Genomic DNA, 26,871 nt, shown 5'->3' with positions numbered 1-26,871 from the left:
AAAGTAACAAGCTATCAATGTTGTAAAATATCAGATTAATCCTAAAACCATTACTTGCTGAAGATTTGATTCCACATATGTTTTTGTATTAGATGATGAGCAATTTGACCTATTGATACCCTTTTATTTAAAAAATTGTCCTAATAACATGTAATAAATACTTTTGCAATTGTGGTACTCTTAAAGTCCTATTATTTCTTTAGGTAGGGTTGCTTTTTTCTGAGATTTATTAGCAAGGATGTGGTGCCAGGCATTTTATGCCTCAAATGTATGAGTTCCAAGATGGGATTTCATGGTTTTACAGTTCTCATTCACAGCATGTCTTAAATATAACCGTTTTGGAAGACAGTTAAAATTGGTGGGCTTGGTTCAACTTAAGCTCAATATGTCTCTCATACCCTTTTTTTGTCCATCGGGAACAAAACAGGGGTGTCCTCTATTCCCAGGTCTGTTTGTGCCTATGATGGAACCTCTAGCAGTAGCCCTTTGTGTATCTCCTGATGTTGAGGGCCTATATATTGTCAGCATAAAACAAGTGCTTGGCTCACTGTGCTGATGGCCCTCTCCTTTTCCTCCATGACCCAGAGCCCTTGTTTCCAGCAGTGCTACACCGTCTTAGTCTTATTTAAAGTTAAATTGGGAAAAAAATCTCACATTCTCCCAATAGACACAGAGGCAAGGGAAGCTATGATCGTAAATCTTCAGTAGGATACACAAATCAAATCATTTCGATATAGATGTAACAAGTAAATTGACAATCGCTTGTTGTTTTACTATGCAAGGACAATCGTTGTTCTTCACTGGACTGGTATGGAGGTCCTGCATCTTAGCTTGTGTAAAAAGCTAATTAATCAAGCCCTGCCACTTTATAAATTAACATATGAGGCAAGAGAATGTCCTTGAAAGTAATTTTTTTTTTATTTATTTTTTTTATAAAAAAAGGTATGGAGACCTTGGCTCGATACTCAAGATACAAATGAATGACTCAATGATATCTGATTTCAGACCCCATTTAGAGTAGTGACATATCCTGGACCTTGATGTTTCTGGGCACATATGGCCACTACACTATTTCTTAGATCTAGGTGATTTGCTGGGTGACCAAAAGTGTATACATTATACCGCCCGAAGTTCCTACACTGTTTATGGTTTTCTGTTCTTTTTCTCCTTGCATTTTTTAAAAATTAGATGATGTATCTAAGATGCCATACTGGGTTGGGTTCTTTTTATCCTGTATTCCATTATTTTGCTGAGATATATGTCCTGTGAAGTCATGTACTGTATGTGCTGTTATTATTTACCACCAGCATTCCATCTTGCAAATGTACATTTGCCTATGTTTACTGTGCATACTTGTTCTTTAGGCAAGTTAAACTTTTTGCTCTTCTTTTGGTTCTCTCAACACCCCAAAATCCATATCAAACCACTACAGGAACTGTGGCCCTTACAGATATAAATAAATATTATTTTGTGCGCCAGATGGTGTTACTCTGTAAATTGTTGCTTCAGGATGAGAGGGATGTGGCTACCATGTTCGAAGCAGCATGTCTGCACCATCTCCCTTATAGAGTGGCACATGCTTCTTATATTATGATGTAGCACTCTCCTAGTTAGGTTACTAGGATCTTAGGTAAATGTATTTCTTTTTGGCTCCTCTGTAATCATTGGAGTGGTTGTTGATTTCTATTTGCTTTTCTGGGTTTTATAGGCTGCAAGTTTAATTGCTCTCCCCTGCCTATCAGGAAGTTTTGGAAAATAGGAGTGGAGCAAGGTAAATAGGCAACACAAATATTTATAGTGCTGCAGCCAATCCCTGGGGAGGTGTGCCCAAAAGTTGGCAGAGGTGCAGATAGTCTGAGCTGTAGAACAGCATTGTCTTCCTGTTCTAGAGATTCCACTGGTTTAGGTGGAGTGTGGCTACCCTCTGCCTCCAGCCATTCTGCAGTTCTGGTGATCATGTACTATTGGTATTGCTGGGCCACATACGTAGTTCCTCTACTGAGAGGTACATACTGACCAGTACCCTTTAGTTTACCGCAAAAAACGTTATGCTATGTTGAGCTAAGTAGTCCCTCTCTTGAGTCTCCTCTAGTTTCTTGTGGGAGGACTGTCCTTTGAAGCTGGGACAAGGAGTTTCCCTCCTGAGGAGTACATACCTCTGGCCTCTACTAGTCGGTCACAGGAAGATTGTACTTGAGCTAAGCAGATGAACAGTTCCAAAAGTTTGAGGAAGTTCAGTCTTAGTGTTTTCTGATGACACAAAGCTAGGTAGGGCAATAACTTCACAACAAACTTTTCTTGTTAACCTAGTTAATATAGAGGAGTGAGCATCTATATGGCAGATGAGGTTTGATATTGAAAAATTCAAAAATTGAACTTGGAAAATAAAAATATGAATATAAGCTACTTGCTAGACGGAGAACCTCTGGGGGGAATCAAAAATGGAAAAGCATCTGGGAGTCCTAGTAGATCACAGACTCAGCAATGACATACAATGCCAAGCTGCAACTAGCAAGGCTTGCAGACTATTAAAACTCATTAATAAGGGTATTTATTCAAGAGATAAAACTATAAATCTACCACTTTACAAAAATCTGGTTCTTCTATCCTCAGGAAGGATATCATTGATCTAGAGGGAGAACTAATAAGGAGGCTGGAGGATCTTAGTTATAAGCAGCAACTACAAAAATGTAACAACTTCGCCCTGGGGAAGAGACACTTAAGAGGGTATTTGATTGCAACATACAGATCTTTAAATGGTGACTCTATTATTGAGAGTAATCTATTTAACCTAAGATCATAACCTAAGGAAAACATTTGGCCACACAATGAAGATGGACGAGGAGGGATTCAATCTTAAACTGCACACTAGGGTTCTTTACTGTTAGAGCAGGATTGATGTAGAACTCCCTTCCACAGCTGATGGGTCAGCAGGGAGTGTAGATAAATTCAAAAAAACTTTTAGATGCAATCCTTAGTGAATGCAATGTACAAGGATATCGAAAATGATAATCACAAACACACAGACTCAAGTTGAACTGCATCTGGGACTGAATGAACTGGAGAAGGATCTGGGTGTTCTGGTAGATCATAAGTTTAATAATAGCATGCAACGCCAAGCTGTAGTTTCCAAAGCAAGACAAGTCCTTTCTTGTATTGAGAGGTATGGACTCCAGCGAGAGAGAGAGATATAATTTTGTAAAAATCATTTGGAAGACCTCATCTGCAATATGCAGTTCAGTTTTGGGCTCAAGTTCACAAAAGGGATATTGGGGAACTGGAGAAAGTGCAGAGAAGGGCAGCCAAACTGATAAGAGGCATTTAGGAACTCAGCTATGAGGAAAGATTAGAGGAACTGTATTTATTCTCTCTTGAGAAGAGGAGATTAAAGCGGAGGTCCACCCTAAAGTGGACCTCTGCTCATCGGAACCCTCCCTCCCTCCGGCGCCACAATTGGCACCTTTCAGGGGGGAGGGGGGTGCAGATACCTGTACAGTACAGGTATTCTGCACCCACTTCCGGGATAGCTCTCTACGGAAAGGGGCGTATATTACGCCCCTTTCCGCAAGTGCCCGCCCCTTTCCGCAAGTGCCCCGCTGCCTGCTGGGAAACACACAGATCCCAGAGGCAGCGGGGACGGTCCTTATTGCGCAGCACGATTCGCGCATGCGCAGTAGGGAACCGGGAAATGAAGCCGAAAGGCTCCATTTCCTGATTCCCATACCCAAGATGGCGGCGGCAGCACCCGACATACGATCTACAGATCGGCTTCGGGTGCCGACATCGCGGGCGCGCTGGACGGGTAAGTGTCACTATTTTAAAAGTCAGCAGCTGCAGTATTTGTAGCTGCTGGCTTTAAAAAAAAAAAAACGCGGAGTCCCAGTGGACTCCCGCTTTAAGGAGGGCTATGATAAACATGTACAAATACATAAGTGGTCCATATAATGAACTTGGCGTTCAGTTATTCACTTTAAGGTCATCACAGAGGACAAGGGTGCATTCTTTACTTCTAGAGAAAAAGATTTAATCTCCAAATACGGAAAGGTTTCTTCACAGTAAGAGCTGTGAAAATGTGGAATAGACTCCCTCAAAAGCTGGTTCTGACCAGCTCAGTAGATTGCTTTAAAAAAAGTTCTAATTGATCCAGGATATATACGATTGCCTCTTGGGGGATCAGGAAGGATTTTTTCCCCCTGCTGGAGAAATTTGGAACATGCTTTGTTGGGGTTTTTTGCCTTCCTCTGGATCAAACTGTGGGTAAAGGATTGTGTATTTGGATTGTATGTTTTTTTCCTTTTTGTTGGTTGAACTAAATGGACTTGGACTGACTACAAAAGTGGGAAATGCCTGTATGTAACTATGGATGGACTTGTATCTTTATTCAACTTCACCAACTATGTAATATTCTGGTCCTGTTCAGTGATACAGGGATACTGAATTAATGTTCCCCAGTTTATCAGCAAGATCTCAGTGGTGCAGGGATTGATGGAGGAACTCCTCCTACTGTTCCCACTGATGGGCAGGCACTAAGCCTCATGGGGTTGCTGGGCAACAATGATGCTACTGTCGAATTCTTGATTCAACATGCCATTTGTGTGGAATTTCCAGGTTTTGAGGCACCCTTTTGGTTGTTTAGATGGAACATTGCTCTGTATACATTTCATTTTTGAGTGTAACATCGGTGGGGGGGTATGTCACAATGACATCACTAGAGGTGGGTATTTGTTTCAGCAGCTTTACATATTTCATACATGTTTCATTGCATTGCGAGTTGTCGCTGTGGCCTTGAGGAAGAAAATCAGCATGGCCCTGAAACGTTGGCTTCTTTGACTAATGTGACATTGCAATATATGCTTTCAAACGAGTGCTGGTGACGTCTGATTGTTTTATTTTGGTTAGTAGTAAAGCTGTTTTGGGAGGGAGGATTATTTTGCTATAGTTGTTTTTGTCATTTTATATACAAAACCAAACAAACTAATCATATTAAAAAAATGAGGGCCAAAGTGTGCAACTAGAATACTGTCCACATTGTAGTCTGGCAGTAATGACTTTTAAAATAGTTTGACTGAGAAGAAAATACTCACAATGTAGAAGAAGGATTGGTGGTCAGATTTAGGATCCAGCTTGTTTTTATTGATGAAGTATTCCACAGTCACCGATTGCTGGCTGTCACATGAAGAAGGTCCTGCCACAGACAACACTTTAAGGAAGCTCTTACTCTCCGAATAGAATGGATGAACCCAGGCAAATGCACCATTCATAAGATTCTTTTTTTCCATATCCTCTTCCAAGAAGAGCTTTCCCTTAGAAAAAGAACATTGATATTTAGTACTTATTCTCCTGTAAATGGCCCTGACATTCCAACTTAAGATAACAGAAATCCCTATATGCCTTTGTCTGTAAATGCAAAGATTCCACCCTTAAAGCACGTTCAAACTCAAAAAAAATAAAAAAAATAATTAAGTTCACTGGTGAAAATAAAAGAAAAAAAGCCAAAAACAAAAAACAAATGCAGCCTTAAATGTGGTGCCTGAATTAGATTTCTGTTCTTGGCTTATTTCGTTTATTTTCACCAGGTGACCTGCTAACACGCTTCCATTTTATAGTCGTTCCCTCATCTATGGAGGAGCAGGAGAGACACCCTTGGACAGCAGCACTGTCTGGAGAGGGTAGTAATAGATGGACTAGTCCCCTTTCAGAAATGAACTTTTTTTTTCAAAGTTGCAACTTTCGTTTTTTGGTGCAAAAAATAAAAACAGTATTGGTGATCAAATACCACTAAAAGAAAGCACTATTTGTGGGGAAAAAAAAGATGCAAATTTTGTTTGAGTACAGTACTGCATGACCGCGCAACTGTTAGTTAAAGCGTCACAGTGCCGAATTGTAAAATGTGCTCTGGTCAGGATGGGTGTAAAATCTTCCAAGGCTTAAGTGGTTAAGACCTCATCTAGAATATGTAGTTCAGTTTTGGGCTCCAGATCAGATACCAAACATACGAAAACGTATGAATGTGTGTGATGAATTTCAAATTCATAAAATAAATCATTATTAAAAAAAAAAATCACATGTGAACTTAATTAAATATGATGCTTCATATCTAATAATCAATCCAGATATAAAATGAACATACAGAGCTATAGAGGAATATAAAATAAAAACTGAGAAATTAAAAGAGATACCATAATTGATAACACAGCATTACAGCAGAAAACTAAGAAAAAGTATCTGCAAGTTTTAGGCGGCTATAAGAATGGGACGGTTTATAAATAGCAAAGCACTAAACTGATGGATATGAATATAACAGATTTGAGCCTTTAAAGTATCTCAGAAATGATCCAATAAGGTAAAGATTAACAGGCAACCATCCATATGGATTGAATTATCCTGGGAATCAGTAGGATATCCTGAACAAAGAAATTAATGATACAGCAGGGATCCTACCTGTTTACAGTAGTTTATTTATTCAGTGTCCTTTGCCTTCACCGTCACCCTTGCTTTCCTCTGAAGCGTGTCTTTGGAAATGCATTAGGGCAGAGCATTCTGGTGATGTCAGCATGCCGACTTGCAAAGGCGATGGTGGCTCTTTCTTTGATGATGTGATTATATTGCTTGTTTGTAGGTATTTTAGCCTACAATATTTGGATTCTACTTCTTTATATGAGAACATGTTGAGTTTATATACTTACCTGCGAGCAATTCAAGAGCCATATACAGTACCCACCTGTGCGCAGTTCAGGTTATTTGCTTCTGATGTTTATGAGAGTTGCTTATAGTGTGTGTGGTTGGTCATGAGCAGCACAAGCGGAGAGCCATCTATCCAATCATTCATGGGCAGCATAAAGCTATAGAAGACCAAGCCTTTTCTGGCACTTTTATTTTACAAGTTTAAATCATTATTTTTTGCTAGAAAATTACTTAAAACCCCAAACATTCTACTTTTCATTAACAGAGTCCCTAGGGAATAAAATGGCAATTGTTGAAACTTTATGTCACACGGCATTTGTGCAGCATTTTTTTTAATGCAATTTTTGGGGAACAATATACTTTAACCAGTTCCCGACCGGCTCACGCATATTTACTGTGGCACAATGACACCTCTGCGCGAAACCCCATACGGGTAGGGGGTCCCTTTAAGAGCCGCACATGTCTGCTGGGAGACCAGATGCATATGGCCGGCGGGCGCGATCATGTGCACAACAGCCAGCACAAAGATGTGTGTTTACGTGAGCCAGTTGGGAACCGGTTAAATATATACCCGAATATTTTTGTAAGTATATGTCAGGGGAGAGGAGACATATTGTTTGTTCCTACTAAGTAGGGATGACGATATGTCTTCTCCCCCCAGTGAGTCCAATCCCCTTACAGTTAGAACATGCTGAGGGAATACACATTTAACCCCTTGATCGCCCCCTAGTGTTAACCCCTTCCCTACCAGTGACATTTACACAGTAATCAGTGCATATTTATAATAATGATTGCTGATAAATGTCAATGATCCCAAAAATGCGTCAAGTGTCCGATCTGTCCGTCGCAATACTTGTAAAAAAAAAAAAAAGCAGATAATCGCTATTACTAGTATAAAAATAATAAAAATGCCATAAATCTTTCCCATAGTTTGTAAACAATATAACTTTTGCGCAAATCAATCAATATATGCTTATTGCAATTTTATTTATCAAAAATATGTAGAAGAATATATATTGGGCTAAAATGATGAAGAAATGTTTTAAAAACATTTTTGGGGATAAATAAAAACCGCAGAGGTGATCAAATAACACCAAAAGAAAGATCTATTCGTGGGAAAAAATTTGAGTTACGCTTACCGGTAACGTCTTTTCCAGTAGTCTTTCAGGACAGCCTCTATGAGAAATAGTCTCCCCCTCTTCCTCTGGAAACACTGTACCAGCCCATAAATTCTCACTTGCCCTGCCGGACCTCAGTTTATATTGAGATTACCTCCGGCCAGCTGGGGAAACACAAGAACACATTAATAACATGCTGTCAAATACCATTATCCTGCTATGTTCTGGTAATTTATAAGACCCCTCAATTTTCGGGTGGGTAACTAGGGCTTGTCCTGAAAGACTACTGGAAAAGACGTTACCGGTAAGCGTAACTAATTTTCCCTAATCGTCTTTCAGGACAGCCACTATGAGAGGATAAATGAGCACTTACCAGTTAGGGTAGGACTATAGCTTGCAAAACCTTTCGCCCAAAGGCCTGCTCACCTGCCGACACCAGGTCCACCCTGTATGTGTTTTACGAAAGTGGAGTAGCTGGACCATGTTGCTTCTCTGCAAATTTGGTCTGCCGTTGCTCCCGCTCTTTCTGCCTGAAAGGCTGCCATAGTTCTTGTAGAGTGTGCTTTAATACCCACTGGGATTTCTTTCCCTGCAACCGAATAGGCCTGCTCGATGGCTGCGTCGGGATGCCTTGCATCCTTTTCTGGTCCCAGAAAACAAAACAAATAAGGAGTCTGACCTTCTAAATGCTTTGGTCAGCTCTAGATAGAGCAGGATACATCTCCTAACATCCAAATAATGAAATTTGAATTCCTTCTCTCCTGAGGGATTGGGACAAAATGAGGGTAAGACTACTTCCTGGCTTCTATGAAAGCCGGATGCCACTTTCGGCAAAAAGGCCGGATCGGTCCTTAAAACTATCCGGTCTTGGAAAATAACGCAAAAGGGTGATCTGACTGATAAGGCCTCAATCTCGCTGACCCTCCTGGCAGTTGTTACCGCTACCAGATAAACTGTCTTCAAAGTGAGCTTCTTTAGTAAACATTCTTCTAAAGGCTCAAAGGGGGGTCCCGTTAAACTTTGTAAAACTAAAGATAAATTCCATCTGGGAAAGGGCAGACCCCGGACCGGTCTCTGTCTAGCCAGGGCCCTAAAGAATCCAACTACCCACGGGTTGGCAGCCAGATGCTTTTCTAAATAAACACTGAGGACTGACACTTAACCCTTGAGGGTACTAATGGATAAGCCCTTATCTGCCCCACACTGCAAAAATGCCAACACTGCAGAGGAGCTCCATACTGGGAAAGAGATTCCTATGCACCATTTATTGAAACGTAGCTAGACCTTCTCATAGATCTGGTGTGTTTCCTTTTTCCTACTGTCATGGAGGGTGGAAACTAGCCTCTCTGAAAACCCCTTAGCTTTTAATATACCCTCCTCAGTAGCCAGGCCGCTAACTTCCACTGGTGTACTCGTGGACAGAGGATTGGCCCCTGAGAGAGGAGACCCTCTCGAGGGGGCAAGAATAAGGGAGGTTCTACAGCCAACTGTTTCAGTATTGAGAACCATGCCCTCTTGGGCCGATGCAGTGCCACCAGAATCAGAGATGTGCTTTCCATTTGAAACTTTCTAAGAACTGCTGGCAACAACGCCGAAGGGGGGAAGGCATAGCATGTCCTGAAATGCCAATTCTGGTTCAAAGCGTCCACTAAAGCTCCCTCTCCTCTTTTCAGGGAGAACAAACAGGGTTATTGCATTGCTTTTGGACGTGAAAAGATCCACTTCCGAAGGCCCCCATCTCTTTATTATGAGATTTAAGATCTCCTGGTTGAGGACCCAGTCGCCCTCCCTCAGCCTCTTTTGGCTGAGAAAGTCTGCTATCACGTTCTTTTCTCCTCTCAGGAAAACTGCTGAGAGTGAAAGAGTGTAGGTCTCGGCCCAGCTCAGGATGTCTGTTGCTAAAGTCAACAGGGCTTCGCTTCTCGTGCCGCCCTGCTTGTTTAAGTAGGCCACTGCTGACGAGTTGTTCGACCGCACCTGAATGTGGTGGCCCAGGAGTTCTTTTTTGAAAAACCTGAGGGCTAGTCTCACTGCCTTTAGTTCTTTCCAGTTGGACAACCGAGACAACTTGTCCCCTTCCCATGTGCCCTGAGCTAGAAGGGAACCCAAATGTGCCCCCCCAACCCTTGCCACTTGCATCTGTGATAACTACCCGAGAAACTGGGATGAGCCACAGATGTCCTTGCGACAGGTTCGTCACTTTCCTCCACCACCAGAGGGATCTCTTTACTTGGCGTGGAACATATACTAGGGTGTCTAGAGCCTCTTGACTGTGGTCCCACACACCTAGAACGAAGGTCTGTAGAGGACGAAAGTGTAATCCCGCCCACTGCACTGCTGGGAGAGTAGCTGTAAGTAGACCCAATTCTGACATCAGAAACCTTATGGAAAACAGCTGGTTGCTCTGAAGAGAGGACACCGCTCTGTCCAGCTTTTGCACCTTCTCTATTGGTAGAACAACTCTCAACAGTGTTGAGTCCAACAGGAATCCTAAATAGGTGATCTGTTGCAAGGGGATCAGGCTGGATTTCTCCAAGTTCAGTAGCTACCCCAGGTCTGTAAGGACGCTTTTTGTTAAGTCGAGATCCTTGGCTAACTGTATTGGGGACGCTGAAAATAAGAGCAGGTCGTCCAGGTAGGCTATTATTGATATCCCCTGGAGCCGAAGAAAGGCCATGGCTTCTGCCAGCACCTTGGTAAAAATGCAGGGGGGTTGAGGATAGTCTGAATGGCAGGACTCTGCTATAGGGATGTGTAAATACGTGTCCCTTAGGACCAAAGATACCATGAAACAGTTGTGGGGTAGTAGAGCCCTTACTGAAAAGATTGACTCCATACGTAATCTTTTGTATGCCACTGACTTGTTCAGGGGCTTTAAATTCAGAATTAATCTGAATTTTCCTGAGGATTTTTTGGGACTCTATGAATGACATCCTGATTTTCTAATTCCCTCAGCGCTTCCAGCAAGGCCTCAGCCTTTGCTATGCATCTGCGTAGATGCGTGACAAGGAATCTTTGTGGGGGCGGTCATGAGAATTCCAGGAGGTACCCCCTTCTTATCACTCCTAGAATAAATTGATTGGGTGATATTGCCTCCCACTGTGGGAGGAAGGCCCCCAGTCTTCCCCCCACTGTATCTGGAATGTCACTGGGTTTTACGGGGCTGGTCAGGAGGGCGAAAAATCGCCATTCCTCTGCCCCTGCCTTTTTGGGGCCAAGTTTTCTTGTTCCCTTCTGGTTTTGGGGTTCCCCTGCGCTCTTGCGGGTGAAAATCCTTTTTTGTTTGTACAGGGGTTTTCCTGTCCGCTATGCGGTCTAGAACAGTCTCTAGCCCTGGGCTAAAAAGGAGGTCAAAGGTATCCCACACAATTTTACCTTGGAGGCATTATCCCCTGGCCAAGTCTTTAGCCAGAGGGCCCTCCTGGCCGAATTGGCTAAAGCCGCTGTTCTGCCCGACATGCGGACAGACACTGCAGAGGAGTCTGCTATGTAAGCGATACCGCGCAGCATAGTGGGGAAGGAAGACAGAATGTGTTCCTTATCTGTGCCTGCCTCAATATGTTGTTGGATCTGTGAGAGCCAGTGCTCTAAATTGCGAGCCACTACTGTAACTGCCATTTCAGGCTTTAAATTGCCAATAGCTGAGTCCCACTTTTTTTTATAAAGAGAGTCAATCCTTTTGTCCATGACATCTACCAAGGCCCCCATGTCTTCAAACTCCAGATCCGTGTGTCTGGAGACCTGGGAGAAGACGGCATCCAATTTGGGGCTTTTATTCCAAATGCATGCCGGGTCCTCTGAAAATGGGAATCTTCTCTTAGGGATCTAGAAAAGAAGGGCTTTCTCTCAGGATCCTGCCACTCCTTTTTAACTGTTTCCATCAATACCTCATATAATGGAAAAACTCTTCTCTTTTGTTCCCCCAAACCCAAGTACATTTGGTCATGAAGGGTCAGGGGTTTCTTATCCGCCTGGATACCAAGGGTTGTATAAATCACCTTTAAGAGGTCCTCTACCTCATCCAGGGATAATTTATATCTGGAGGTTTTCCTAGACCCCCCGTCCTGGTCCTCCCCCTCTGAACCCTCCTGGGAATCGGAAGAGGAACTGTCTGGAAGTCCCTTTCCCGTCCCTGAAGGGCCTGCAACCTCTGTCCCCCCTGTCGTAGCAGGTTGAACCTGTAGAGGTGGGGTTGTATCCTGGGGAGCTGGACCCGTGAGAAGTTGAAACCTTTCAAACAGGGATCTAAATGAAGAGAAGGTGGACGAGAGCTCTTTGACTGAAGCTGATAGTCCTGACTCCTGTTCAGATTCCCTTTCCTTAACAAGGGAGTCTATACAGTCTCTACACAACACCTTTGTCCAAGATTACCTTAAAATGTCCCTACAGGAGGCACACTTTTTAGAGCTAGGCGTGGATTTAGTTTTTTCTGTAGCTTTCTGAAATATAAGCAAAAAAAGGAAAAAACTGAAAAGAAAAACTGTCACTTCAAAGTTCAGGATACAATCCTGGTAGTGCACTAGACCCCTCTTTAAAATGCAGGAATCTGAGCCTCCCCCCTGGCCACCCAGAGGGTCTGATAGGAACCATACATGGGGGGGGGGTAATCCTAGAAAGAAAGTACCCCTCCTCAGGGTGCTCTTACCTTAGGAATGCTGGGAGGTAGTGTCCGTTGGTTGAGCATCAGCTTCCGACATGACTGCAGGTGGCTGCTTACTACCGAGTCTCACACTGCCTGTGCGCGTTCCCAACTAGTCTCCAGCTTGTGCCAGGCCCTCCTATCAGCTCCACGACCCGGAAATCGATCGTTTTTAGGTCAAGCCTTCATTTCCGCCGGAAATGACGTTGCCCGTCGTTCGGCCCGCTCGGTTCCAAAAAAAATGTGGTCTGTACACCGTACAGGGAGATCCGAACGGCTTGCCAGCTGCGTCCCTGTAGACGTGATAGGAGTCCCCCATGACCTGAAGCCACGCTCAACTAAGAAGGGGTGGCAATAACTGGTGGGGTACGTAAACCGAATGGCAAGCCAGTGATCCGAATGGCTTGAACCCACTTTCTCCCTAGGAAGCCCCTGCTTCTTTAAACAGGATTCTTGACAAAAAAATGGCCACAGCCTCCCTGACTGACCGGCTTGGTCCCTGCACACTGTCTCCCCGCCAGAGGAAACACTAATAACTAAGGTCCCGCAGGGGAAGTGAGAATTTATGGGCTGGCGCAGTATTTCCAGAGGAAGAGGAGGAGATCTCTCATAGTGGCTGTCCTGAAAGACGATTAGGGAAAAAGGATGCAAATTTTGTTTGGGTAGAACATTGCATCACCGCCCAATTGTCAGTTAAGATTGCCGACTGTCTCACGCTTATATATGTCGGCAGAAGGGCTCGTACAGGCAGAATCACGTACCTGTACGTTGCCCTCTAAGAGACGGCCAACACACGCTCCGTGAGTCGGGTCACGGGTCCCCCGGACTCGATTGCTGCGGGGGATACCCGCAATCGCTTCACAGGGAGGAAGAACGGGGAGATGAAAACGAGCATCTCCTTGTTCTGCCTAGTGGCAGTGTCACTGATCTCTGCTCTGTGTGATCGGAGCAGAGATCAGCGACGTGTCATACACAGACACGCCCCCCATAGTTAGAAACACTCTCCTAGGACACACTCAACCCCCTACACTGCCACCAAGTGGTTAACCCCTTCACTGCCATTGTCATTTACACAGGAATCAGTGCATTTGTACAGCACAGATTGCTGTATAAATGACAATGGTCCCAAAAATATGTCAAAAATGTCCGATGTGTCTACCATAATCTTGCAGTCATGATAAAAATCGCTGAGTGCAGCCATTTAAAAAAAAATATTATTAATAAAAATGCCATAAAACTATCCCCTATTTTGTAAACGCTATAACTTTTGCGCAAACCAATCAATAGCTTATTGTGATGATTTTTTTTTTACCAAAAATATGTTGAAGAATACGTATCGGCCTAAACTGAAGAAAACATTTTTTTTTATATATTTTTGGGGATATTTATTATTGCAAAAAGTAAAAAATAATGCGTTTTTTTTCAAAATTTACGCTTTTTTTGGTTATAGTGCAAAAAATAAAAACCGCAGGGGTGATCAAATACCACCAAAAGAAAGCTCTATTTGTGGGGAAAAAAAAGGATGTCAATTTTGTTTGGGAGCCACGTTGCATGACTGCGCAATTGTCACTTAAATCGTTGCAGTGTCAAATCGCAAAAAGTGCTCTGGTCAGGAAGGGGGTAAATTCTTCCGGGGCTGAAGTGGTTAAAGCAATGCAGTGCTAAATTGTAAAAAGTGCTCTGGTCAGGAAGGGGGTAAAATCTTCCGGGGAAGTGGTTAATGAATAAAAAAACAAAAAACAAAACAAACACACAATATATACCCCAATATCTTTGTAAAAGATGATGTTATGCAGAGTAAATAGATACCCCACATGTCACGCTTTAAAATTGTGCACGCTCGTGGAATGGTGACAAACTGTGGTACTTTAACTACTTCAGCCCTGGAAGATTTGGCTGCTCAATGACCAGGCCATTTTTTGTGATTCGGCACTGAGTCACTTTGACAATTGCGCGGTCGTGCAACGCTGTACCCAAACAATATTGACGTCCTTTTTTTCCTATAAATAGAGCTTTATTTTGGTGGTATTTGGATCCTCTCTGCGGTTTTAATTTTTTGGCGCTATAAACAAAAGAAGAGTGACAATTTAGAAAAAACTTTTTTTCACTTTTTGCTTTAATATCCTTTTTTTTTCTCTTTTTTTTTTTTTAAAGCAAAAGGTTTCTTCAGTTTAGGCCAATATGTATTATTCTACATATTTTTGGTAATAAAAAAAAAAAAAAAAAAAAAAAAAACGCAATAAGCGTATATTGAGCTGACATACAGCTACGGTGGTTCGTGCCAACCTGCCGCAGTATAATGATGGCGGCTGGTCGGAAAGTGGTTAACCACTTCAATACTGGGCACTTCTCCCCTTCCTGTCCTGGCCAATTTTCAGCTTTCAGTGCTGTTGCATTTTAAATGACAATTGTGCGGTTATGCAACCCTGTGCCCAAACAAAATTGTTATCATTTTGTTCTTACAAATCAAGCTTTATTTGGTGGTATGTGAGCACTAGGGATGAGCTGATCCCCCACCTCCCCCCCCAGTTCAGTTCGCACCAGAACCTGCGAAGGGACGGAAAATTTGTGGAAACTTCAGAACCCCATTAAAGTCTATGGGACTCGAACGTTCGAAATCAAAAGTGCTAATTTTAAAGGCTAATATGCAAGTTATTGTCCTAAAAAGGGTTTGGGTACCCGGCTCCTGCTCCAGGGGACATTTATTATTTCCAAACAAAGTTTTAAAAATTTTAGTTTTTTCGGGAGCACCGATTTATAATGACGCTTAGAGTGTAAAAAAAAAGTGAAATATTCCTTTAAATATCGTGCGGGGGGGGGGGGGGGGGGGTGTGTGGTGTCTATAGTATGCCTGTGAAGTCGCACGTGTTTCCCGCGTTTAGAACAGTTCCTGCACAAAATGAAATTTCTAACGGAAACAAAGTCATTTAAAACTGCTTGCGGTTTTAATGTAATGTCTATTCCTGGCAATATGGATGAAAATCATTGAGAAAAATGGCATGGGTAGCCCCCCTGCCCATTATCATCCCCTTTGGGTCTTGTACGGATATTAAGGGGAACTCTATACCCAAATAAAAAAAAAAGGAAAGGCGTGGGGCCCCCAGGCCCTATATACTCAGAACAGCAGTATACAGGCGGTGCAAACAAGACAGGGACTGTGTAGGTTTGTTGTGTTAAGTAGAATTTGTAATTTTGAACTGGTACATTTTTTAAATGTAGCTCCAGTCAAAAAATCTATTTTTAAACTTTTTAGAAAACATAGGGAAGGGTTATCACCCCTGTAACATTTTTGTTCCATCTGTGCACCTCTTCAGAAGATTTCACCTCACTTTCTGTCCCAATGACCAATGTTTTTTGAAAATTTGGGTTTTTTAGTAAAACAAGGATTGGGATAAAGCATCAGTGGAGAGGAGACACATTTTTCCTATACCAACTCTAAAGCCCCATACACACTATCAGTTTTTCTGCTGAGTTCTTCCTTCAGATTTACCAAAACCATATAATGAGGTCAAACCTTAGGAGTTTCCAATTGTATGCAATCAGGCAGGCCCTTGTACTACATGGTTTTGGTAAAAGGTTTAGATTTCATCTCACTTCCTGTTGTCTCCTTCCGTTTGCAAGTAGGAGACGCTTGTAAGTTGCATGTTTGAAAATAGGGGCCTGCCCTATATGCTCTTCAGAAATTTGGGCCTAAGGTGTTGCCACAACAATATAAGCCCTCAAAGTGACTCTTGGTGGGCGCTGGGACGCCCTACTGTGAACTATTATATCAAGAATTGTAATTACATGCCATTATTGAACAGTGGTAGAAAAATTGGGCCTTTGGTGGTGGTGGTGTTGGTATTGCCATAACACCAAGTCCTCACAGTTACTCTTGGTGGGCGCTGGAATGGACCCTGCTGTGAAATATTATATCAAGAATTGGGCCTTAGGCACTGGTGCCATTACACTGGAACTCCTCACAGATACTCTAGTTGGAGCGCAGGAATGAGCCCTGCTGCAAAGTAATGCATCAAAAATTGTAATTACATGCACCTGTTAAACAAGGGCTGAAAAATTGAGCCTTAGCCACTGGTGGCAGTGCCCAGAACCAAAAATGTTCTTCCAAGCTATCAGCAGGATCATTGAGGAGGAAGAGGATAGTCACTCAGCATCAGCATAGGCAGTCTTGAAGAGATCTGACATTTCAAAAAAAATATTCGGTTACATCCGCTTCAGATGCTTGGTAGCTGGTGGTGATCCAAGACTGATTCATTTTTATGAAGGTCAGTCGATCAACCGAGTCGGTGCACAGGCGCACCCTGTGATCGATTAGAAAGCCTCCAGCAGCACTGAATGTGCTTTCCGAAAGAACGCTGGATGCAGGACAGGCCAGTAGGTTAACTGCATACTGTGCAAGCTCTGGCCAGCGATCCATCCTCAAGACCCAGTAACCCAGTGGATTTTCGGTGGGAAAGGTGTCCAAATCTGATCTTGCCCCTAGGTATTTCTGCACCATGTAAATCAGACGCTGGTGATGGTTGCTGGAACCGATCATACCTTGGGGCTGCGGACTAAAAAGTTGTCTGAACGCATTGGTCAGACGGCCACCTTCTCCACCGCTCCTTCTGTGACTGACCGAAGCCTCAGCAACACGTTATCCAGGATCAGGAATTTGTAACTTCCCAGTCTCTGGGAACGCATTGCACAGACCTTTCTGCAAGGCCTCCCAGAGATGTCCTCTGCTCCCTCTGCAACGGCAAAGATAAGGTCTACAACCTTACCCTGGTAACGTGGTTTAAGGAGAGTTGCCAGGCAGTAATGATCCCTCTCCTTGATCCGCTGAATACGAGGATCCTTCCGCAGGCTTTGCAGGATCAGGGAGGCCATGCAGAGTAGGTTAGCTGAGGCATTCGGTCTGGAGTCCTCTGGGTCACTAAGGACGACATGATCCACAGCCACCTCCTCCCAGCCACATACAAGTCCACGGGGTTTTTGGGACTGTAAATGATCCCTAAAAGACTGCTGCTGATGATGAGTGCCAGGCTCCACCTCCATGCTGACACAATCCTCCTCGTCCTCCTCCTCTTCCTGTGTGGTCAGTGGGCCAGCAGGAACACTGTCTGGATGCCTCTGTTCTGCCTCAAGTACCCTGGCTATTATTCCATGCAGCGTGTGCTCCAACAGGTGTACAAGAGGAACAGTGTCACTGATACATGCACTGTCACTGCCCACCATCCTAGTGGCCTTCTCAAATGGTGACAGGACAGTACATGCATCCCTGATCATGGCCCACTGGCTGCACCACCAAGTTAAGGATGTGAGCCACACAGGGCACATGGGTCAGGTCCCTGTTGGAGGGCAGAGAGGTGGTTGGTGCCATTGTCACAAACCACCATTCCTGGCTTAAGCTGGCATGGCGTCAACCACCTTTCAGCCTGCCTCTGCAGAGCTGACAGAATATCTGCCCCAGTGTGACTCCTGTCCCCCAAGCACACCAGCGCAAGCACGGCATGGCATCTTTTTTCCTGCGTACTCGTGTAGCCCCTTGAACACCTATGGAGCACCGCTGGTTCTGAGGACAAAGCACAGGAAGAAGCCACAGAGGAAGAAGAAGAGAAGGGGGTGAAGGAGAGAGGTATGTCACAATAACCAGTAGTAGTATTTTCGAGGCGTGGTGGCAGAACAACCTCCAACACTACTGCACCTTGTCCTGCATCCTTTCCAGCTGCCAGAAGAGTCACCCAATGCACCGTGAAAGGTAGGTAACGTCCCTGTCCATGCCTGCTGGACCATGAGTCAGTGGTAATATGCACCTTACCACTGACCGCCCTGTCCAGCGAGGCATGGACATTGCTTTCCACATGCCGGTAGAGAGCCGGAATCGCCTTCCGTGAGAAAAAGTGGCATTTGGGAACCTGCCACAGAGGAACCGCACATTTCACAAACTCACAGAAGGGGGCAGAGTCTACCAACTAAAAAGGCAGCAGTTGAATTGCTAGTAATTTAGCCAAGCTAGCATTCAACCGCTGGGCATGTGGATGGCTGGGAGTGAACTTCTTTCGACAGTGCAGCAGCTGGGGCAGGGAAATTTGCCTGGTACAATAGGACATCGGTGTACCGATAGCAGATTGCCCGCAAGTACTTGGCTGTCACACACCTAATTCTACACCTTCATTCCTCTCAGTGCAGGTTTCAGAGAGGACTGAAGGGATAGTGGGGTTGGAGATCCCAGCCGATAAGGAGCAAGGAGAGGTCTGCTTTGTTCTTTGGTGTGGGTCTTTTAGGTACGCTTGCCAATGAACTGCATGGCAGGTCGACATATGTCTGGTCAAGCATGTGGTGCCCAAGCGGCTGATGTTTTGGCCACGTGAGATACGCTTGAGACATATGTTGCAAATAGCAGTGGTGCGATCTGATGAACTCGTCTCAAAAAAGGCCCACACCAAAGAACTTTCAGGAATAACACGCAGAGGCAGCACCCTGCACATGCAGAGCTCTGCGGTGTGATGCAGTCTGTGTGCTGCCCTTGAGCTGACCCCTGGAGGGCATGCTGCCTCATTGGAGATGTGCCGCCTCCTCCTCCTCCTCTCTCATATCAGGCACCCACGTGGAGTCAGTGACCTCATCATCCCCTCCCTCCTCATCACTGGAGCAAACCTGGCAGTATGCTGCAGCTGAGAGAACATGACTGCCAGATTGCTGTCCTTCTTGGGCATACCCTCTCTCTGGACTCACGTTACTGCCTTCCTCTAGCTGGGTATCATCATCATCAGAGTCTCCAAAACGCTGGGCAACCTCATGGAGCATGTAGCCAACACTGTGCTCAAACAGTTCGGGGAAATCCTCAGGAGGACAAGGTGGGGCTAGGGAAGGAGTGCCATTGAGACGAGGGAAGAGGCAGCGTTGGCAGCTGCTTTGCCAGTACCCTGAGCCTTGGTGAGAGAGGATGAGGAGGAAAATAAGGACAAGCATGTCCCATGGCCACGTGCTGATGAGGATGCACCGTGTCCACGACCAGCACTGTTGCCTCTAGACACAGAGCCTGCTTGCCCTCTTTTATTGGCTCGTGACTGTCTGCCTCTCCTTGTTGGCCTTCCAGACATACTAATGGCCTGCAGGGAGATGTAGCTGCACAAAGCTGGGACGTATATATTGGTTATACTGCAGCTAGCAGAATCTGTCTATCTGTAGTATTATTACTATGAGAACACCAGCAATTGGGGTAGCTTTAAATGCACACTGTGCAGATGACACAGTACACTGAATGTAATTGCTACAGCTGCCTGCGAATAGTATCAGCAGAACACCAGCAATTAGGGTATCTTTAGGAGTACACTGTGCAGATGACACAATACACCAACTGTAATTACTGCAGCTGCCTGCCTGTGTTATAGCATCTGAAGAACAGCAGCAATTGGGGTAGCTTTAGGCGTACACTGTGCAGATGACACAATACACCAACTGTAATTACTGCAGCTGTATGCCTGTGGTATTGGATCTGAAGAACACCAGCAATTGGGGTAGCTTTAGGTGCACACTGTGCAGATAGCACAATACACCAAATGTAATTACTGCAGCTGCCTGTGGTATAGGACCAGCAGAACACCATCAATTGGGGTAGCTTTAGGTGTACACTGTGCAGGTGACACAATACACCGACTGTACTTGCAACCATTTCAAATGCAATTCAAAGACACTGTCTCTCCATCTATCTCCATCGACGCAACACAGTACGCAAGGCCGCCGCGCAAGCGTCCTTATATAGTGTGGGGCGTGTACTAAACCCCCTGAGCCATAATTGGCCAAAGCCACCGTGGCTTTGGCCAATTACAGCTCGCTGTACAGACGGCTCTGTGATTGGCCAAGTATGCGGGTCATAGTGCATGCTTGGCCAATAATTAGCCAGCAATGCACTGCGATGCCGCAGTGAATTATGGGCTGTGTCTTTGTTTCGGTTATAAAATATTGTAAATACCGGTAAGCAAGTTTTCTCCTTCACTGACGGGCACTGATGAGGCAGCACTGATGGACACCAATATGCAGCTCTGAAAGGGGGTACTGATGGGAACTTATAGGTGGCACTAATGGGTGGCACCTATAGGCAGCACTGGCAGGCATTACTGATAGGCACTGAGTGGCATCTATAATGGGCACCGATTGGGACCTCTAATGGGCACTGATTGGCATCCCTGGTGGGCATCCTCATGGTTCTGCACTGATAATCAGCGCAGAACCCCCCCCACCCCCCAGGATAGCAGCCGATTGGCTCTCCTCTATTCGCATCTGTCAGTGCGAGTGGAGGAAAATCCGATAAACGTCTCTTCCCGATTAGCTCTTCCTGATTGGACACAGCTGATCACATGGTAAAGACCCTATGTCAGAGGCTCTTTTCCAAGATCGGTGATGCGGTGTGTCAGACTTACACACCATGCCAGCAATCGCCGCGCTGAGTGCATTTGTGGCTTATCCTGCTGGACGTCATATGATGTCCAGTCAGGACAACCTAACCACTTTCCGGCTGTCATTCTGCCATATGGCGGGCAGGAAGTGGTTAAAATCGCCATAGGGGAAACGTTAATTTTTTTTTACAGGTTCTCATTTAGAGTTACAGAGGTGGTCTAGTGCTAGAATTATTGTACTCACTCTAATGTTCATGGTGATACCCCACATGTGTGGTGCAAACACTGTTTACATATGTGTGTGTGACCTACATATGTGTTTACTTCTGCGCACAAGCATGGAGAGATGGGGGCACTTTAATTTATTTTAATTTATTTTTTAATGCACTATTCCCAATCCACACGTTCCTGTAGAAATGGCTGTGCATATAAGTGGGTGCTGAAGCGACCATCAGCTGGAACTGTGACTAATCAGAGCAAGAGAATGTCACCAGCACACCAAGAATGTTCGGTGTGAGTCCAAAGCTTTATTCAGTGATCACATCGCCACAGCTGATTTTACCGCTTTGGAGCCACTCAGCACCCTTTATATCAGGTATGTGACCATCGCATGCGTGAGAAAGGGGGTCCTGCATGCAGGGCCGCCATGAGGGGGGTACAGGCAAGGCTCAAGTAAAGTGCTCCAACCCCAATAATTATATTAAAAAGGATATGATTAACCTGTGAAAAAAACATCCACAATAAATAATTTCAACAATGTGAAAAATATGTGAAAAAACTGTTTGTTGCTTACTGTATAACGCAAACAGTATATACCACAATATGCTTCAATATACCATTAATATTACAAGTGCTTAAGTATCTCCTGTAGGAAAAAGTGCTACGTGCATAAAATACATAAATCTAAACAGTCTCTTCAGTGTTTAACATTTTCTTGATAATGCTTCTATCTCCACCCAAAGTGTCAACCAAAGACAAAGACCAAGTGCTTCACCACCACCGGAAAGATTGGCCACTCACCAGACCTAGTCTTCACTGGTCACATCAATGATTTCTTCCCAAGGAAAGTAAAAACTTTTTGTACTAATATAGCTCAAAAAGACATGCAAAGGACCATCATAGTGTAACAAGTAAATGCAAATTTATTTAAAATAACGTTTAAAATCAATCAGGTGTGCACTCACATGGACCAGTGCCCCAGCCGGCACTAAGCTTGTCCAGCAATGTACGTGGATGTGGGAAACAATTCTACCTCACCCTTCGTTCACAGCCTTCAGTGGTGTCCCATGGATGCACAGACCTCTCTTCCAACTTGCAGGGTTCAGACAGCCGCTACGCGTTTCGCAAATCGGTAATTGCGTCTTCAGGTGGCTGTCATTACACTCTTTTCCCCCTCTTTTATAATACACCAGTCTTAATTGATAGTGTAAGTGGAAGAGAGGTCTGTGCATCCATGGGACACCACTGAAGGCTGTGAACGGAGGGTGAGGTAGAATTGTTTCCCACATCCACGTACATTGCTGGACAAGCTTAGTGCCGGCTGGGGCACTGATCCATGTGAGTGCACACCTGATTGATTTTAAACGTTATTTTAAATAAATTAGCATTTATTTGCTACACTAGGATGGTCCTTTGCATGTCTTTTTGAGCTATATTAGTACAAGAAGTTTTTACTTTCCTTGGGAAGAAATCATTGATGTGACCAGTGAAGGAATGGTTATCCTTAACCTCCTGAGATCCGCGCTATAGCCAAATGACGGCTACAGCACGGATCTACATTGCCGGGACTACGGTGAGCTCCCGGGATCGCGCATCAGGGAAAATCTGTGTTGGCCGTGTCCCCTGGACACAGCCAATCACAGATCGCTGTAAACGGCCAATCACAGCGGCTATTTACAGCACGATCGCCGCCTCCAATGGGAGATGATCTCAAATGAAAACATATGAGATCATCTCTCATTGCCGAATCTGTCTCCTCACACAGAGACATTGTTGCATTTAACAGTGCCCAGTACTAATTCTAGTGCCATCTGTGCCCACTTGTGCCATCAGTGCACCATCTGTACCCCGCCAGTGCCCATCTGTACCCCGCCAGTGCCCATCTGTGACGCATCTTATTATTGTGCACAATGTCCTTCCCAACCAGGCCTCTGCATAGGTGACTGTTTTCGCCATTACTATACTTCAATAAATCTTTAGTGAAGTATGGTAAACATAATCCTTAGTTCCTGCTTTCATACACCTTCACACCCCTTATGCCACTGCCTGCTCTGTAACTGACCCTGGACTGTAATTCGACCATGCTTCTGCCTAACGATTCTGTACATGCCTGTGCCTGATCTGGAACTGGAACTGACCCTGGACTGTTATTCGACCATGCTTCTGCCTAACGATTCTGTACATACCTCTGCCTGATCTGGAATTGACCTTGGACTGTTTGACCACGATATTTGCCTGCCTCTTGGACTGATCTTGTATTCTGCAACTGGACTAGTGGGATTCAACATGGGGTCTCACATATGTGAGGGGCTCCAGTATAGTTTTTCTGGATGAAGAAAACTATTTTCTTTGTTTTCTTTATTCCTAGATTAGGGTCTGGAGACTCGGAGGCTTCAAAGAGATTTGGGTGGGAGAAGCCTCTACCCCTATCCCCATTCTGTCCTGAACGAGGCTCTACTTCTGTCTGCTGCCTGTAGGACTTACTGCCGTCATGCCGCACTGACCACACCACATGGACCTACCAGGACCAATATTTTTGGCACTGCTGACAATATCTCTGCACTGACCCTGGACTGTATATGGACAGTATCCCTGCCTGCTGCCCGAAAAATTGTGTTCGCTGTTGCTGACCAAGTCCCTGCCTGCTGCCTGGACCAGTGCTATCCTCCTGTGGACAACTGCGCTTCTAAAACCACAGGTAATCTTTTCTTTACCCTTTGCTCAGCATAATGTATTTGGGGGTGTAATTCTTGGTATGTGCAGGCTATGTGTCCCTGGAACACCCAACGGTGTTCTTGCATGTTGCGCCTCTGTATGTGGCCAGGCTGTGTAAACGTCTCACACGTGGTATTGCCATACTCAGGAGGAGTAGTAGAATGTATTTTGGGGTTTTATTTTTGCTATGTAAATGCTATGTGTTGGAAATATCTTATAAACGGACAACTTTGTGTAAAAAAAAAAAAAATGCGTTTTAATTTTTTTCCACATTTTCCAAAAACTTCTGGAAAAAAATGAACCATTCAAAAGACTCATTAGGCCTCATAGATTATACGTTGGGGTGTTAGCTTTCCAAAATGGAGTCATTTTCTGGACATTTCCATAGTCCTGGTGTTCCAGGGCCTTCAAAACTGTAATAGGGGCTTGAGAAATGAAATGTGTAATTTATGCTCCTAGAATGCCTGAAGGTGCTACTTCAATATTAGGCCTCTGTATGTGGTCAGGCTGTGTAAAAGTCTCACACATGTGGTATTGTTATACTCAGGAGGAGTAGAAGGATGTATTTTGGGGTGTTATTTGTAGTATGCACATTCCGTGTGAGAGAAATAAGCTATTACAATGACAATTTTGTGAAAAATAAATAAAAAATAAATAAAATCTTAATTTTGCAAAGAATTGTGGGAAAATATGAAACTTCAAATAACTCACCATGCCTCTTACTAAATACATTGGAATGTCTACTTTCCAAAAAGGGGTCATTTGGGGGTTATTTGTGCTTTCCTGGCTTGTTAGGGTCTCAAGAAATGAGATAGGCCTTAGTACATCAGATGTGATCTTTTTTTATGATTTGCACCATAGCTTGTAGACTCTATAAATTTCACACCGATCACATAATATGCAATAATTTGGGTTATTTTTACCAAAGATGTGTAGCAGTATAAATTGTGGCCAAAATTTATGAAGAAAAATTGCTAATTTGCAAAATTTTATCACAGAAACGAAGAAAAATTCGTTTTTTTTCGTAATTTTTGGTCTTTTTTCATTTATAGCGCAGAAAATAAAAAACCGAGAGGTGATCAAATACCACCAAAAGAAAGCTCTATTGGTATGAAGAAAAGGACAAAAAAATAAAAAGTAATTGTCATTCAAAGTGTGAGAGCACTGAAAGCTGAAAATTGGTCTGGGCAGGAGGGGGGTTTAAGTGCCCAGTAAGCAAGTGGTTAAATGAACCAAAGGCGATAACACAGACTAGGTCTGGTGAGTGGCCAATCTTTCCGGTGGTGGTGAAGCACTTGGTCTTTGTCCTTGGCTGACACTTTGGGCGGAGATAAAAGCATTATCAAGAAAATTTTAAACACTGAAGAGACTGTTTAGATTTATGTATTTTATGCACGTAGCACTTTTTCCTACAGGAGATACTTAAAGTGGTTGTAAACCCTTAGAACACGCTTTGACCTACAGGTAAGCCTAGATTAAGACTTACCTGTAGGTCCAAGAAATATCTCCTAAACCTACACGGTTTAGGAGATATTTGCCGAAAGACAGGCACTGCTGTCTACGGCGCATGCGCCATAGACAGCCGCGCGCAGGCGCACTGAGCGCTGCATCGTCAACGACGAAGATGCCACGCATGCGTGGGAGTGACGTCATTGCGGCTTCGCCGAATGACAGCGGTGGAGCAGCGAGACCCCACCGAGAAGATGGATGCGCCGGACTACAGGGGACAGCGATGACATTATGCTTTACCTTTGCAGGGAATGAAAGAGGAAGTAAACCCATCAGGGTTTACTTCCTCTTTAAGCACTTGTAATATTAATGGTATATTGAAGCATATTGTGGTATATACTGTTTGTGTTATACAGTAAGCAACAAACAGTTTTTTCACATATTTTTCACATTGTTGAAATTATTTATTGTGGATGTTTTTTTCACAGGTTTTTCATATAATTTTTTATATAATTATTGGGGTTGGAGCACTTTAGTTGTTTGTGGTCTGAGTAAGATAGGTTGTGTTTGGTGACACCGGTGCAGGAGTTAGGGGTCTGGTCTACAGACACAAACTGCAGTGGTGCCGCCACATACATATTTATATACATTTTTTTTTCTTCTACTTTTTTCTTCCTTTTTTTGGTTCTATCATTTGTAAAAGTGGTGGTTTAGTTGGTAGTGATATTGGTACATTTTATGGAATTTGTCCTGGGAAGTAAGGCACTATCATAGTAAATAAAGTTAGCGCAACCCTCATCATACGCATATATTAGATTGATTCACATAGTGATATCTCTATCCTAGGTTGCAGCAAACAGATATATTATATTTTTTTATATTTTCTTGTCCCTAGTGCGCCGGTATTTTTTATATTTTTTGTTGCAAGACTCAAGTAAGGGGCCCGAGCATCCACCAGGGCCCGCTCACCATACAGCAGCACATGAAATAAATCAATCACCTGCACGCACCCAGCCGCTATGTAGCCTCCTTTAACTAGCAACCCCCATGCTGGTAGTGGAGTGGAGAGTAGCTTAACCTGAAGCCAGAGACTCCGCTACCCCCCCCCCCCCCAGCAGGTGATCGCAGCCAGCACTCGTTCCTCTTTCTTCCCTGCTGAGGCGGAGCCTGCTGGCTTCTGCTAGGTTGCTTTACAATGTGATTGGCCGGGAGGTAGGGGGTGTGGTCAGCTCGTCAGCATCTATCTGCATGCACCCAGCCCTATCAGGTGCATGCAGAGAAATACCAGAGAGCAGCCTGAAGGGTAAGTCACAAAAGTTTAGTGTGTGCTGCTATGCCCAATATGCTGACTGTATATTTAGAATTTATTTAATATCTGTCTCCTTGGATGGGACACCTGAGGGCTGAGCCTGACAAGCTGGCATCAGTGGCATGATGGAGTTGCATTGTGGAAAATTTATGAGAATGGCTCTGGGTGGAGAGCCTCTATTCACTATGCAACTCTCATCCCCAACCAGAGACAGTCTCATCAATTTTACACAATGAAACTCCATCATCTTCATCCCCACCCAGCATCATCCATCCCTCTCCACAATGCATCCCCATCCCAGCACAGCACAGCACCATCCATCCCTCTCCGCAGTGCATCCTCGCCCAGCACCATCCA

At 44.2% G+C, this 26,871-nt stretch overlaps 1 protein-coding gene across 4 annotated transcripts in view; it reads right to left on the bottom strand.

Moving 5' to 3' along the window:
- LOC143930665 (alpha-2-macroglobulin-like protein 1) overlaps positions 1-26,871 on the bottom strand; it is a 311,800-nt gene that overhangs the window by 176,154 nt on the left and 108,775 nt on the right. For all 4 annotated transcript variants that reach the window (XM_077455168.1, XM_077455166.1, XM_077455167.1 and 1 more), the window contains one exon: positions 5,085-5,303. In XM_077455168.1, coding sequence (XP_077311294.1) covers positions 5,085-5,303 — 219 coding nt within the window. The remainder of the gene's footprint in view (positions 1-5,084; positions 5,304-26,871) is intronic.

Source organism: Lithobates pipiens, unplaced genomic scaffold, assembly GCF_037356315.1.
Source record: "Lithobates pipiens isolate NorthernLeopardFrog02 unplaced genomic scaffold, aLitPip1_a1.2 Scaffold_25, whole genome shotgun sequence".
In the NCBI taxonomy this organism is placed as follows: Eukaryota; Metazoa; Chordata; class Amphibia; order Anura; family Ranidae; genus Lithobates; species Lithobates pipiens.
Note: the sequence above shows the minus strand (reverse complement) of the source record. Positions and strands in the feature narration are given on the sequence as shown.